Source organism: Peromyscus californicus, unplaced genomic scaffold (assembly GCF_007827085.1).
Source record: "Peromyscus californicus insignis strain IS unplaced genomic scaffold, ASM782708v3 Scaffold_17__1_contigs__length_78620276, whole genome shotgun sequence".
NCBI lineage: Eukaryota > Metazoa > Chordata > Mammalia > Rodentia > Cricetidae > Peromyscus > Peromyscus californicus.
In genome coordinates, this window is record NW_026294469.1 from 64273939 (window position 1) to 64290192 (window position 16254).

The 16254-nt window shown below is 50.5% G+C and overlaps 1 protein-coding gene across 5 annotated transcripts in view; it reads right to left on the bottom strand.

Annotated features, from left to right (window-relative positions):
- Window positions 1-16254, bottom strand: part of Ctif (cap binding complex dependent translation initiation factor) — a 271640-nt gene that overhangs the window by 167590 nt on the left and 87796 nt on the right. For all 5 annotated transcript variants that reach the window (XM_052742568.1, XM_052742565.1, XM_052742564.1 and 2 more), the window contains exons 5-6: window positions 15313-15417; window positions 11177-11252 (exon numbers count right to left, since the gene is read on the bottom strand). In XM_052742568.1, the coding sequence (XP_052598528.1) occupies window positions 11177-11252; window positions 15313-15417 (181 nt within the window). The remainder of the gene's footprint in view (window positions 1-11176; window positions 11253-15312; window positions 15418-16254) is intronic.

Below are 16254 nucleotides of genomic sequence, written 5' to 3' on the forward strand. Positions count from 1 at the left end.
CCTGGAGCCTCAGACAGGAAGCCACGGATTGAAGAGCTTCTGGTCCCCTTTATTGTACGACTGCCTATTTTTGTCCGAAGGGAGGAAACTCTGGGGGAAGTGATGCTGGAGAGGTGAGGGGCTCTCGGAGGTAGGCACCCGTCTTCAGTCAGCAGGGAAAGGGTGTACTGGAGACTTGTCTGATTTTGAAAGAAACACTCACATTTTTTTTTACCCTTCTTCAAAACTCTCAGTAGGGGGCTCTCCTCCCATTTTCCCCAACCCTTTCTGTTCCGATTGCCTTCAGAAATAGTGAGAAAAGACAGCCACTTTCTCTGTGCCATTCAAGAAACGACAATCACCTCTAACTCATGCATCCTTTGCTGCCTAGAGTCAGAAGATGGGTTTGCAGAACTGTAGCCTCGTCCTCACCAATCACAAAGGAGGTCAGACTGTCCGAATTCTAATTCTGGCTTCCCTTTGTAAGCTGTGGGTTTAGCTCAAGGTAACTGATGCCAGCTCTCCAAACCATAAAGTGATAACGGAATGAACCCATCAGTAACTGGCTATGAGAATTCCGGGACAGAACATACAGGCTCTATTCACAGCAGCCTATGAGATGGAGATAAATGTTCTGAATCAAGGTACAGAGTGAGTGTGAGACCCTCAGGGACAAGAGCAATCCAGGGCTCATTTCCTCATCCAACCACAAGCCTCCCCCCCCCCCCCCGCCCCCACCCGGATGTGTCCATGTGCAGCTAACTAGTGGGAGAACAGAAGCATACAATCATCACGTAGCATGCATGTGATGGGTACCAAGAGGAAGAATAAAGCGAGAGGGTGAGGGCCACAGGGATAGCAGAAAGCATTCAAAAGGCCTTACAGAGAAGGGGACACCTGACCAGAAGACAGCTGCAAAACAAATTCATTAAGAAGTAAATGAGATGTCTTCATCAGACCCCTCCCATCAAGGCTTGGGGATCCAGGTAGAAGAGGAGGTGGCCAGAGGGGATGGATGAAGGAAACAGCATCTTCTAGACACAACAGAACTGATGGACATATGAAGTCACAGACTGTGACAGCATCACAAGGACCACACAGGTTCAAACTAGACAAAAATCCCAGCACGGGAAAGGGGGAGTGGACACCAAGCCCCACCCTTAAGCAAGAAGCTTTGCATAGTTGATATCTGCTGAGAGAGGAAAATCAGTTTTCTCCAATGGAGTGTCACTGGGCCCGTCAACCACACTCCAGGGCCGCCCACATGCTCAGGAGTAGTTGGCCAACACAAAACAGACTCCATATTGTTTTTGTGAACTTTTTTGTTTTGCATTTTTTCTTTCTTTTTTTTCTTGAGAGAAAAAGAACACAAAGTTGAGTAGGGAGGGGGATGGGGAGGATCTAGAGGGAGTTGGAGGAAGGGAAAGAATAGGATCAAAATATACTGTATGAAAAAAAGTAAAGAAGCAAGTATCTTCATGGAAGCAACTGGGTACATGTTAGCAAGCATGAGTCATTGTATCACACTCATTGGTGGTGCCTCATTGAGGGGATACTAGAGAATGATGTGCACCATCCACAGTGAAGGTATCCAGCCCTGCATTTTTTTAATCTTTTAATTTTTTTAACTAAGGAATTTTTTTATTCATTTTACATACCAACTACAAATGCCCTTCTCTTCCCTCCTCTCACCCCTCCAGTGTCCCTCCCCCCCTTATTCCCTCCTCCAACAAGGTATGGCCTCCCATGGGGAGTCAGCAGAGCCTGGTACATTCAGTTGAGGTAAGTCCAAGCCCCTCCCCCTGTATCAAGGCTGTGCAAGGAGTCTCACCATAGGGAATGGGCTCCAAAAAGCCAGCTCATGCACCAGAGATAGATCCTGATCCTACTGCCAGGGGGTCCCTTAAGCAGATCAAGCTACACAACTATCTTGCTTATGCAGAGGGCCTAGTCCAGTCCCATGGAGGCTCCACAGCTGTCGGTCTAAAGTTCATGAATACCCACTAGTTTGGTTTGGTTGTCTCTATAGATTTCTCCATCATGATCTTGACCCCCCTTGCTCATAGAATCCATCTCTCTCTCTTCAACTGGACTCCTGGTGCTCAGCCTGGTACTTGGCTGTGGATCTCTGCATCTGCTTCCATCAGTTACTGCATGAAGGCTCTGTGATGACAGTCAGGGTGTTCACTGATCTGATATTCCTGGGGTAAGCTAGTTCAGGCACCCTCTCCACTATTGCTACTAGTCTAATCTGGGGTCATACTTGTGGATTCCTGGGAACTTCCCTAGAACCCTGTTTCTCCCTATCCCCATGATGTTTCCCTCTATCATGGCATCTCTTTCATTGCTCTCCCACTCCATCTCTGTTCCACCTCAACCACCCTGTTTCCTTATGTTCTCATCCCCCGTCTCCTACCCTCCATTGCCCTCCTCACCCCCAGTTTACTCATGGAGATCTCATCTATTTCCCCTTTTCAGGGTGATCCATGTGTCCCTCTTAGGATCTTCCTTGGCAGCGAGCTTCTCTGGATCTATGGGTTGTAGTCTGGTTATCCTTTGCTTTACATCTAGTATCCACTTGTGAGTGAGTACATACCATGTTTGTCTGAGTCTGGGTTACCTCACTCATGATGGTATTTTCTAGTTTCATTTATTTGCCTGCAAATTTCATGATGTCATTGTTTTTTTTTTTTTTTTTTACTGCTGAGTAATACTCCATTGTGTATATGTACTACATTTTCTTTATCCATTCTTCAGTTGAGGGACATCTAGGTTGTTTCCAGGTTCTGGCTATTATGAATAATGCTGCTATGAACATAGTCGAGCATGTGTCCCTATGGTATGATTGAGCATTCCTTGGGCGTATTCCCAAGAGTGGTATGGCTGGGTCTTGAGGAAGTCTGATTCCCAATTTTCTGATAAACCACTATACTGATTTCCAAAGTGGCAGTACAAGTTTGTACTCCCACCAACAGTGGAGGAGTGTTCCCCTTGCTCTGCATCCTCTCCAACATAAGCTGTCTTCAGTGTTTCTGATCTTAGCCATTCTGACAGGAGTAAGATGGTATCTCAGAGTCATTTTGATTTGCATTTCTCTGATGACTAAGGATGTTGAGCAATTCCTTAAATGTCTTTCGGCTATTTGAGATTCTTCTGTTGAGAATTCTTTGTTTAGCTCTATAGTCCATTTTTAAAATTGGATTGTTCAGTATTTTGATGTCTAGTTTCTTGAATTCTTTATATATTTTGTAGATCATCCCTCTGTCAGATATAGGGTTAGTGAAGATCTTTTCCCATTCTGTAGGCTATCTTTTTGTCTTATTGACTGTGTCCTTTGCCCTACAAAAGCTTCTCAGTTTCAGGAGGTCCCATTTATTAACTGTTGCTCTCGGTGTCTATGCTGCTGGTGTTATAGTTAGGAAGTGGTCTCCTGTGCCAATGCATTCAAGGCTACTTCCTACTTTCTCTTCTATCAAGTTCAGTGTAACTAGATTTATGTTGAGGTTATTGACTTGGACTCAAGTTTTGTGCATGATGACAGATATGAATCTATTTGTAATCTTTTACATATTGACATCCAGTTATGCCAGCACCATTTGTTGAAGATGCTTTCTTTTTTCCATTGTACAGTTTTGGCTTCTTTGTCAAAAATCAGGTGTTCATAGGAGTGTGGATTAATGTCAGGGTCTTCAATTCTATTCCATTGGTCTACATGTCGGTTTTTATGTCAATACCAAGCTGTTTTTATTACTATAGCTCTATAGTAGAGGTTGAGGCCAGGAATGGTGATGCCTCCAGAGGTTGTACAGGATTGTTCTAGCTATCCTAGGTTTTTTGTTTTTCCATATGAAGTTGAGTATTGTTCTTTCCAGGTCTGTGAAGAATTGTGTTGGGATTTTGATGGGGATTGCATTGAATCTGTAGATTGCTTTTGTTAAGATTGCCATTTTTACTATGTTAATCCTACCTATCCATGAGCATGGGAGATCTTTCCATTTTCTGATATCTTCTTTGACTTCTTTCTTCAGAGACTTAAAGTTCTTGTCATACAGGTCTTTCACTTGCTTAGAGTTACCCCTAGGTATTTTATATTATTTGTGCCAGCCCTGCATTTTAACCCAGCCCATCAAAGTTGTCCAGTTGGTATTTGTGCACTGAATGAAAGAAGTCAGAGGACTCCTCCCACAGGACTGTGAGGGGAGTGGAAGCAGCACTTAAGGGCTGAGGGCAGGGCTTGGGGTAAATGGAGCTTGGTGTTCACATGACTTTTGTGCCTGGACATTTTGGGATGTTTTACTAATCCTATGCCTATGAGTTCACAGATCCCAGAAGTTTCCAGAAGACTTGGCAAGAGAGACAACACAGCCCTAGGGGATGATAGTCACTTTTTCCCATCTGGAGGGTTGGAGACTTGGCTACAGCCACTCCAGCCGCAATGCCAATCCACTATCCTCTTATCATACAGCAATAGCGCCACCTGCTGGAGGAAGGAGGCAGCTCTCGCCTCAACACCATTTTTTTTTTTTTTTTTTTTTCTACTCTGCCAAGTACAGATGAGTCAGGGGAATTCTTGGTTATCATTTCACGGGAGGCTGATGGTCCCTCAGGTTCCTAGGGGGTGTGGTAAATGTATAATTCTCTTCCAGTCTTTATCTGATGCCTGGTAGGGAAGAATCTAAGTGCTTACCCTTAACCCTAGTTACTCTGCCCTCTGTGTCTCCTGACCTCTCCAGGCTTTGTATGAAGAAATGCTTTAGACACAGTCTCCTGAGGTCAAAAGGCTACTTCATGTCCCTTGGGCCTTTGGGGGTCCTCCATAGGGAGGACACATTCATGAGGCAAGACATTCCACTTGACTTAGTAATGCAGCACTTTCCTGGCATGCCGGGCCCACTTCTCCCAAGCCAGCTCCGTCACTCGAGGTCAGAGACAACACTAATCGTTGACAGGCATAGTTTACAAATTTAGTTTACAAATTTCTTAACAGAAGCACAAAACAAAAAAGTAAGGCATACTGCCATTCCTATTGCCAAATAAATCACAGACGGCGTATCATTTGCCTGATGAAGAATCCAAGGAAACGGATCAAAACACGTCCCTGGCCGGCATGGCGGCACATGACAGCACTCCGGAGGCAGAAGAAGGTAAAAATGATGCAAGTTTGAAGTTAGTTTGGTCTATAGAGTGAGACTTGTCTCAAAAAACAAAACAACTCCCCCCCAAAACACAACAAAACAAAACAAACAAAAAACCAAATGCATACAAACAATATTTGGATAGGAAAAACTTGGGCAAGACATCAGATGTACCAGCTAACGATGTCTTTCTATTGGGGGTTTGCAGAAGACACAAAAGCATTCCATTAAGATTGTGAGGCTCCTGTCTGTGCCCAGGGAACGTGAGGAAATCCAAGGAGACCCTGGGGCTCCCTAGCGAGCAGACCGGCAGCATGTCTGGGTGGTGTCTCTTCATGAGAGTTGCTAAGCAGGCTTGAGGTGGGATGGGCAGAGACTCCCAGCAAGGAAGGGAAGTAGCTCCCCAAGGCACCATACCTGGGGGTGAAAAAGCCCAAGGCTGGGGCTCCCTTCAAGGATGGGACAGAGGTAAGGCTAGAGGTGTGCAAGAGGAGCAGACCTCGTTCCTTTACCTAAATTTGAACTTGGTCAAGTTGGGTGGCGCAGATTATGGATTCCTGGAACTGTGTCCCCTTGAGTGGACTACCAGATTTTGTCCTTCCAAGGGCAGAAGTCAGCACTTTCCAACTCCCCAAACTCACATCAGTATTGCATCCCCAGCATGCTTAGGCACCCTGGAAAAACAGTCTCCTTCTTGTCCATGTAGCTGCCCTCCTGGGGGTAGCAGCCGTATGTTCTGAAGGTTCCTGGAGAACTTAGCGTAGCAGAGGACGTCTGGATCTGAGTGGTGTGTCCTTTACTTTCTTACCCTCCTCTGGACTCTGAATAGGGCTGTTTGGGGACAATCTGCTCACCAGGTCTTCATAAGGAGTGACTGTAAAGACACCACTGACTCCGGGGGGACCAGGGTCTCTCACGCTGCCAGACAGTTGACAGAGTGGTGCATTGACACCCTCTAGTGGCAACATACAATCATCCCTAAGGATGGAAACGGAACGTCCACTGTATACCGCAACACAGCAGGCAGACCATGCTGTTCACTCCTACGGAGTTCATAATGCAGTGCCATGATGGATGATACACTGAAGTCCCCCAGGACCCCAATGTAAGCCCAGCTGTGTGGGTCCCAGGCTCTGCCCTGCACTATGGTTTCACCACCCACAATGACTGAACCCGACAGTGTCTCCTGTGGCCTCACTTGACCAGGGCTCCTAGAGAACACTGCTAGACTCAGCCCCCACACAGCAGCAAGCGCTCGCTGGTGCTGTAAAGCCCGTGGTGGTCTTTCACCCGCTCTTCCTCTCCTACTGCTACCACAGAAAGAGGGGCCTTGGCGACTCTTCCATCATCAGTGGGGGTCGGAGAGATGGATGGCTCAGTGGTGAAATGCTTGCCTCACAGGCAGGAGTTCGATCCCCAGAAGCCATGTGAAATGCATACACTTGCAGTCCTGGGGTTGAGGAGGCAGAGACAGGAGGATTCCTGGGCCTTGCTGGCCAGGCCAGTCTAGTCTAACATGTGAGCACCAGGCCTACAAGAGACTCTGTCTCAAAGGAGGCAGAAGGAATGCCTGAGGAATGATACCTGAGATTGTCCTCTGACCTCCGCAGGACCTGCACATACATATATGAAAGGGGGGAGGGGAACAAAGCCAAACCTCACCGACATTGGCCCTTACTAAATGCAAGTTGTGGGTGGGGAGCCACTCTTGCAGCTGAGGTGATTTCTGGACATGGACACCTGCCTACCCGCTACCCCAAGACCATGCATATCTCCAAGGGCCTAGGCCTGGCCCAAAGACCCCAGTATCCCCAGCAATAGGAATCCCCATGGTTTGCACTGAAAGGGATCCCCCTAGGATTCACTGTTCACTGTGAAAATATACCCAGGTAGAATTGCCAAGGGTAGGGTCCTGGGCTTTGGCTACAGGAGCTGGGCCAGGGACCAGTGTCACGGCTGATCAACTGAGGCACCCCACCCCACCCCCAGTGCTCCCAGGAGAACTACTACAAGCATTAAGCCTGGAGCCACTGGGGTTCTCTGTCTGGAGCCCCAAGGCTTTGGAAACTGCAGCAACATGGGAAGGAAGGTGGTGTCTGTAGGGAGAGGACACAGACTTTGCCCCAAGGGACTTGGACATGGGCAAGGTGCCAGCATCTGCTTGGCAGTTACAGCTCTAATGATGCGGCACTCAGTCTGTTACTCCTGTCATTTCCTTGAAGGGATTGTGCCCTTCCTGAGGAACAAATGCCATTCTCTCTAAAAGGCTGGAGCAAAGCACCTGCCTGTGACTGTTAGTCGAGTGAAGGAGGAAAGAGGAAGGTTGGCAGGGGCATCTGCTGCCCCCTGAGCAGCTGCCTGCTCCCTCCCTCGCCACTGTGCTACAGTTGAGCATAGTCACGTGACTAACTGTCCAGTGGGGTGTGACTGGAAGTGATACTTCTAGGATCAAACATTTAAGACCCAGGGTATGAATCCTTCACTCTTTATTTCTGCCAGGGCTACCTAGATGCCATGGGGGTGGCAGGACTACACACAGAATCCAACTAGAGCCTTGAATCCCCAAGGAAGCAAGCTGGGGACATTTGGATTCTCCGACCCTAGCGCAGTACCAGGAGAGTGTGTGAAGCCGCTGAGATTTGAAGGTTTACTATTGTGTTGTGGCCTACAAAATCCTAACACAAGAGACGATGGGAAAACCTTCAAGCCATATCCCAGACACCACACCCCACAGAGCACAGCTAGGCCGGTACTAAAGCATCAACAAGATTGCTGGGGGACACTCTTAGCTGGGGGCAGAGTGTGGGTGTGGGAGTGAAGGGAACAGCCTCAGTGTCAGAACAATAGAACTCCCATGATTTGCATCCTCCAGATGGTCACAGTCAGGTCTCTAGAAAGCCATTCTTCCACAGTGTCCTCTCAAGAAGGATTGGGGCTGTATTATGAAGGTGCATATGGCCTGGAGTTGGGTTAGGAAGGACATACGGCCACAGTCTTCCACTGTCCTGGTCTAGGGAAGTAAACTGACAAGTAAATGAGCGGGGACACTGGGACAGGACCCATCACGCAGGGGTGAGAGGAGGTCTGGGGGACCGAGAGGACGGACCTGCCCTGTGTATCGGAGAGGGTGCCATAGGGGAGGTGACCTCCCTAGAACAAGGGCACCAGAAGGGAGAGAAAGCATGAGCTGGATGCCAGGCAGAGGGAAAGCAAAGAGGAATGAAGGGTCAGGGCAGATGGGACAGGGCCCAGCTACACTGCAGGTAGGGTAGACTGAGCCCAGGACAGGGGCCGGGCAGGGGAGCTGGATCAAGAGACTGGAGACGGCAGCTTGAGCTTCTGTGGGAAGAGGGGCTGCTGGGGGTGGGGCGCAGAGCTAGCGGGGTCTTAGTGTCTCTCTTCCCTTGAGAAGAGAGTAGAGGGCAGGTAGGAAATGCGCTCAGGCTAACCCCCTTTATCCAGCTCTTGCTTCAGTGGGAGGGGAGGGAGCGAATGGATTTCTGTCTGGGGGTTCATTTATCTCTGCCTATGCCCAGGGACCCTGAGCTAGGGAGAGTTTTCTTATATGGTGGTCTTTATGGTCTTTACTTGGACACACGGTGCTTTCTAGGTAAATTTGGAAGCAAGAGTGTTTCATGGTCACCGTACACCCTCTCCAGCCACTAGCACTCAGTGTTTGAGGCAAGGAGTCCCGAACATCCAGCACTGCGTTATGTGAGCCCATACTGGGAAGCCTCGTACACGCCAATGTCATGGCCGGGGCAGCCTACATCCGGGAGCCCCAACAGACAGGTGTGGGCACCGCGAGCTGTGCAGTGCTTTAAGGGATGCTTAAGAGCTCTCAGAACTGCCATCCCCTGAACACCCACTTCTCTGGGGCCTGGAATTCTTGTGCTAGAGAGCTGTGTCAACATCATCCTCTCGAGGATGCAAAGCCCCCATACAGTGGCCAATCGGAGGTTTCTGACCACTGCTGTACATTGGGAATTCCCTGTCGTGGTTTAGAACTATGGATTTCTCTGTATGATCCTGCAGCTGAGAAGGCCTTCCCATGATGCAGCAGGGTCCGTTTGTGTAACCAGCACATAGCGTATGGGAGAGCAGTGCTGTCCTCCTGAGAAGAGGCAGTGAAGGCTGACACTTCTGTTCTCAACTAGACACCCTCCCCCTTACTTGCTTTCTGTAGTTGTCTATTAAGGATCTCTCTCTCTCTCTCTCTCTCTCTCTCTCTCTCTCTCTCTCTCTCTCTCTCTCGGGTGTGTGTGTGTGTGTGTGTGTGTGTGTGTGTGTGTGTGTGTGCGCGCGCGCGCGCACAGGCAGCAGCCCGGGTATGCAGGTAAGAGGACAACGCCGTGGAGTTGGCTCTCTCCTTTCACCTTTGTGCGGGTTCCAGGGATTGAACTCGGGTCGTCCGGCTCGTGCAGCCAGCTTGCTCACCCACGCTGCCACGTCACCGGCCACTCCCTACTTGCTTTGACTCTGATGTGCTGTGAACTCTGACCTCTAAGCCCAGCGTGGTGGCACACACCTGTAATCTAGGACTCGGAAGGCTAAGGCAGAAGGATCACTGTAAGTTTAAAGTCAACCCGGGCTACATAGACTCCACCAAAATAAACAAACAATAGAAACAGACGGTAATGGTTTTAAGCAACAGGATTCCTGGGGAAGGTCATCAAGCATCGTTAAGTCTCATGCTAAAACACACGAGAAACAGAAGGTACAAGACAGAACCATGGTAAGTTCTGGAAAATGAAAACCACATCAGAAGAGATGAACAGTCATTTAGACACTCGGAAAAGATGAGTGAGCTCGAAGATATAACAGCAGAAGTTACCCCCAAATAAAGAAAGAGAGGGGGAAGAGACCTTTAAAAAAATGGGCAGATTTTTGGCAAGCCATGGGGAATGAGAGGTAGGGCCTACAGACAGTTGGAAGCATGGTGGGGGATGAGGATACACACTGAAAAGTTTCCAAATACGGGGACCGGGGACATGGCTGGTTAGTAAGGTGCTTGCTGTACAAGCATGGGACCAGTGTTCAATCTCCAGGACCTGTGTTAAAGCTGGCTGTGATGTTGCGTGCCTGTAAGGACCAGGCCGGGGAGGCAGGACGACCCTGGGGCCAGCCAGTTTAACTGCATTGCCGAGCTCCAGGTTGGTCTATGTGCTGATTAGTTTTTTTTTCCTTTTTTTTTTTTTTTAACAAACCTGACAAAAGCTTAGGTCATCTGAGGAAAATCCTCCATCAGACTGACCTGTGGGCAAGTCTGGGGGGGCATTTTCTTGATTGACAATTGATGTGGGAGGGCCCAGACCATTGTGGGTGGGGCCATCCCCAGGCTGGTGTGAGTAAGCCACGGGGAGCAAGCCAGTAAGCAGCACCCCTCCATGGCCTCTGCATCAGTTCATGCTTTTGGGTTCCTGCTCCAACTGCCTTCATAGTGGATGGTAAGCTGCAAGCTGAAATAAACCCTTTCCTTCCCATGCTGCTTTTGGTCAGGACGTTTATCCCAGTAACAGAAAGCACACGGGACAGTCTCAAAGAGTGAAGTCGACAGCAACTGAGGGACAGAGATAGCAACAAGTTTTTAAAGTCTACTCTTGTGTGTACATACACGGACGGCGTCTCGAGACCTGAGTCCGCTCAGCTCTTTGTCTTGAGCTCGGACCCGTTCTGGTAAAGGAACCACACCCAGGGCAAAATCAGCCAGTACAGCAGGCACCAGGGGCTGGCAGGAGAAGTTCCTTTGTCAGAAGCCACATTGGACACTCTGCAGATTGCCACCCATGTGAGGGCGCTGAAGGATGCTCACTCACTGTGCTGTCAGGCCGAGGAACCAACTTCCAAGCTGGGGCAGTGGCCAGCGCGAGTCCCCTTCATTCAAGGGACAGAGCCCGCCCTTACGGTGTCGCCAAGGTGGGCTGCCACAAACACTGTCCGTGGGACAGCTGGTCCCAGGTGGGTCCCCATTCTACCTACCTGCTCCTATGGCCCAGGCAGAGCACCGTTGGCTGGAGCGAGGGCCCAACAGGAGTGCCCAGGCAGCCAGACTGAGGACCTACCTGCCAGGTTGGGAGGACCTTCTCAATGTCATTCAGGTTGATGCCATCTCCATCTTCCAGCTTCCCTTTGCCACACCTAGACCACAAAAGACAGAAAGGTGTTGGAAGTACAGTTTACCCACACCCTTATCCTTGCCTGGCTGCAGGAGAGGAGGGTCTGTCAGGAGAGGGTCGGTCATGGCTCTGCTATCCCTCAAGAGTCCCACCCAAGGAAAGGGCCCAGAGGTGGATTCCTCTAGCCCTCATGCAACATGCATTTGAAGAGAGGTGAGAGATGAACCTCCCTTCTAGGCATAGCGGCTAAGCTCCCCACCAATGAATATCCCCACATCCGCAGAATTCCTGAAAATGCCAGTTCTTTTGGCCATTGCACCAAAGGAAAAATCAGTGAATGGAGAGACCAAGTAACTATCTCAGGGTCACACAGGCAGGCAGGGGTTGGCAGAAACCCCAGCATAGCTTCTTTCCCTTTGTTTCCAGCCACTGGGTTATACTGTGTCTTCTGTATTCAGAGCCCCTGTGGATGGGTGAGCCTACAGGCTGGAGATGCTGGCCCGCCGCACTCCCCAAAGCTCTAACTTTTTGCACACGTAAAGGTGCAGCTTCTAGCGCTAGACTGCAAGAGTCTGGACTCCAGCTGCATCCCGCCCTGCGGGACTCAGTGTAAATCACTTAACTTGCTCATACCTCTGTCTCTTCATTTGGAAAATGGGGATGATAACAGTGCCTAACATCATAGCCTGGTTAGTGGATTAAAATGATAACAACATAAGTGTGTCCATTGCCACAGCCACTTCCACTATGACTGTGCTGTTGCTGGGCAGGTAGGGAGGAGAACAATTCAGAGCCTAGATTCAGAGGCTGGCCCAGCCTTGGGCACGTTTCTCATTTCTGAGTCTCCCGGTGGGTAACACCTCCAGCTTCAGGGTTAATGCAACTCGAATTCCAGAGGCATTTTTTTCGTTTGTTTAAATATTTGCCTACCATCGCGTCTGGTTTCCTGTCAAGGGAAACAATCCAGATGTGGTTCCAGACAGGCACCTTAGGGCTCTTGGTATGAGTCAATTGGAAACTCACCTCCTAGGACTGTGAGCTTGACCTCCACTAGGGGGCAGCATGACACAAGTGTCCCAAAACTGGCCTGAAAAGCCCGGGGACCCAGACAGAAAGAAACCTGGCAGGCCACACTAGCAAAGACTTGGGTGAAAGAAAACAGGAATCAGAATTTGGTCTCTATTAGACCTTCTCTTCTTCATCAGGCATGTCAATGCCAGGCTGGGGGTTCAAATCCGTTATGCTGAAAGCTGGGGTTCGGGCTGCATTTTGCTGGAGAGCAAGGCATGTGTGGAGGGGAGAGGGTGCTGGAGGAGTGCCTGGGATAGTCCAGGCTTAGGCAGGTGGAGATGGAGCAGAGGAGGCGTGAGGAGGTGACAGGTATAAGGTGAGACAAGAAAGCTCAGGCCCACAGTGGGGAGGCAGAGAAAGGCCTGGGCCATGTGGCCATCTTTGGACTAATCAATCAGCCTGTCAGTGATGGACTGGCCCTGTGAAAGCACCCACTGTGCGCCCCGAACAGGCCATAGATGTTGAAGCAGATACCGGGGGACTGGCCCCACCACTAGAATGGCTGACCCCACCCTCCACGACCTCAAGTGGGTAAAACATGCCTGGGAACTGAACTCTCTAGGTGGAGTTGGGCTTGGAGCCCGTGACAGATTGATTCCATTGAACAAGTATGGGTCTGGCCTTTGCTTCTCACACTAGCAATCTGAGATCCACAGCGGGCAGCGTACAGGGGCCAGCTCTGACCCCTAGCCTGCCTGATCAGGGTCAAACTTCCTGTAAACCTGCAGGTGTGGCAGGCAGATGGTGGCTGCAGACCAGCTGAGTCACGGCTGCCAGTGGGGTTGCCAAGGCAACGGCCCGCTCCAGTTCTGTCCCTCTATGGAAACACGGGCTGTGGGAAGCCTTGGCAACCTGTTTCTGAGGGAGGCTGCAGTGGCTGGACACGTGGAGCCCCTCCTTCTTCACATGGGGAGGCTAAGGGGGCAGGGTTCCTATCCTAGCCACAAGGTGGCCACAGGACACTGCCCACGAACACTGAGTGGCAGGCGGGATGGGTCCAGGGCCGGGTGCCCACCCCTAGAAAGTTGAGCCACCTTCTGCTGAGTGGGTGAGCCTTGCGAAGGAAGTAGAACCCACAGCTGGTGAACAGGGGTGGCCTGGTCCTCTGGCTTTAGACAGGACAGGGATGCTAGGCACAGCACAATCGCTCCTGTGTGACCACTTGTCACTTCCTCCAAGCAACCTGCTTGTGATAAGGCTGCTCATCATCTCAGTGAGGGAAGCTGACTCGCGCATTCCCCACTCAGCCCAAGGTGTCACTATCACCTAGATTTCCTGAGGCTTAGTTTTCTCACTGGTGTCACAGGACACGCTCCCAGGGGACACTGGAGGGACCGGAGCTACCCAGGAAATATCTCTGAAGTACTCCTTAGGTACTCCAGAGGGCCCCATTTTCAGCTCATTTTGTGGGTATTTTACTTAACCCTTTCTGAATCCCGTTTCTCTTGCTTCTAAAATGGGGTGAGACCATCAGCTCTCCCAGGTTCCTGGCTCAGCACCCCACAGGGAGACGACCTGTGTGACTAAGAGGAATGGCCTCTATGGGTGGGAGAGGGCAGAGCAGCTGCCTGAGGCCCCTTGGCATACAGTAAGACATCCCATAATGTCAGTTATTTTAGGGGGAGGGTAACAGGGAGACAGGAGTGGGTAGCAGGAATTGGAGGAAAAGCAAAGAAAATCGTAACAATAAAAATGACCCTCAAAGTGGGAAGCAAGTGAGGTTGAGGATGGGAAAAGTCAGAACTCCTTTATGCTGCTAGTGAGAATGTAAAATATTCAGCATCTTTGGGAACACTTTATAGTTCCTGAAAAAGTGACACACCGTTCCCGTGTGACTGAGCAGTCCCACAAGCAGGGACTTAGACAGATATGTGCACAGGAATGGAATGTCCTGAGCAGAATTTTTCATAAAAGCGCCAAGGAGAGAACCCAAATATTCGCCAGTGGACGAATGCACAAACACATAGAATAGCTGGTGCCGTGGACCATTATTCAGCTACAGAAAGGAACGGCCCATTTCACGGATGCTTGTGAACAAACCCCGGAACACTGGAAGGCAACAGAGAGAAAGGAACACCAATGATTCCATTTCTACAACACTCAGAAAAAACAAATTCACAGAAACAGAAAGCAGAGAGGTGGTTGTCTGGGGCTGGGGGTGGGGTCTGGACATGAAGGTGTGACTAAGAGCGACCGCATTGTCCTGGGGCGACAAGAACACAGGTGATTGCCGAACATCGTAAACATGCTCAATGCCGCTGAACGGCATAGTTGAAAGTGGTTGATTTTTTTTTTAATCCCACATGAATTTTATCTCTATAGAAATGACTTTAAAAAAAAAAATTGAAATGAAGCAATGGCTGTTTGTCCCACACAAGTGTCCTGAGGGCAGCCCAGGCCCTGAGACCACCTTTTAAAAGCGAGGCAGTACTTGTTCCTGGAGCCAACAAGGGTGAGACAGGCCAGGACGAAGGCTACTCTGAGACCAGTTCCCAAAACGGGGCTCCTGAACGAGCAGGCAGCGTCAGCATCTCCCCGGGAGCTTGTGGGAAGCACAAATCTCCAGCCTACTGGATGTGTCTGTTTGACACCGTGGCACGACCAAGTCATCTAGACAGTGGAAGCCCAAGAGCCTTGAACTCAGTGTACAGAGGAGTCACAGCACACCTCATAATGTTTTAAGGGCTGGGAGGGAAGGAACCCCAGACCTACTGAGTGCGAGCCTCGGGGTGGGTCCTTTCCTGTTGCTCATGTAAGTCTCCCAGATGCCCCAGTGGGACACCCGCCAGCTAGTTAACAAGAGACATTCAGTGTCACACAGGAGCTGGCAGATGGGCTAGTCTGGAGGACAGAGGGATTCTCTAGAAAAGCCAGTGAACCTGCAGTCCTCAGGCTGGGCGGGAAGAGCACCTGGGACAGGGATTCACCCCATTTCCCCTGTGCAGGGGAACAAGCCCTGCCCCCCACACCTCCTTCCTCTCCCCATGAGAGGCCCTCCGTGGTGTCCTTACCCATCTCTGTCGATGTGTGGCAGGGACTGCTTGGGTGTGTGGCGGACCTTCCGATGGAACTGGGTGAAGTCCAGCTTTTCAGGCTGCAGGTCCCAGGTGGCACCACTAAAGGGGGAGGGTGGGGGGAGAAGACACATGTAAGGCAGGAGGCTCGGTGGGTGGGGAGGGGAGGGCACCCACACCTGAGGGCAGCGGCCTGTTTAGACCCATCTGGAATGGAACAGAAGGTGTCAGGCCTTCGCCTTTCAATTCTGCTGTGGGAAAATTCATGCTCCCCAGACACGCATGTGGGCTGGCTGCCCCCTCTGCAGGGGTCCCCACGACAGCCCAGTTTGTTTCATGCCTACATTTAAGAAGGGCTGGAAAGAGGAGGAGGACAAAAATCTGTCACCAGAACACACAATGATGCTCTGGAGAGGGTGAGCAGAGGTGGGGAGGCAGGGCCCGGCTCCCCAGTTCCCACCCCAAGAGCCCCGCCATGCTGGAGAGTCTATACCCAGGCCAGACATGCCTGCAGTGTGCCCAGAGTTGGGCAGCTCAGGGGATGAGGCAGAGATGACTAAAGACTGGCCCGAGGCCTCTACCTGACAAGAGTGATAAGCACCACAACCAGGGTATGCCCCTTGTCCTGAGGAGTCCTGTCTAATGCCAAGTACCATCAGGAGCCTTCTACGGTCTGAACCAGTCAGCCCTCCTTTTGTGTGTGTTGCTAAGGAGCAAACCAACCTCATGTGTGCCTTGCAGACACTCGACCACTGAGCTGCAGAGCCCCATTTTCCCTTTTCCGTAGACTGTCATGTGCAAAGGGTGGGGGCCTATACCTCAGCCTCCCATAATAGCCCTGTGCCCCTTCTTCCTTCTACGCTTCCAGCCTCCCTGTCCAGCCTCACTGTCACTCCCCTGCTCTCTCCCTCCCCTTCAGTCCTGCCGCCCTTCGCCTCT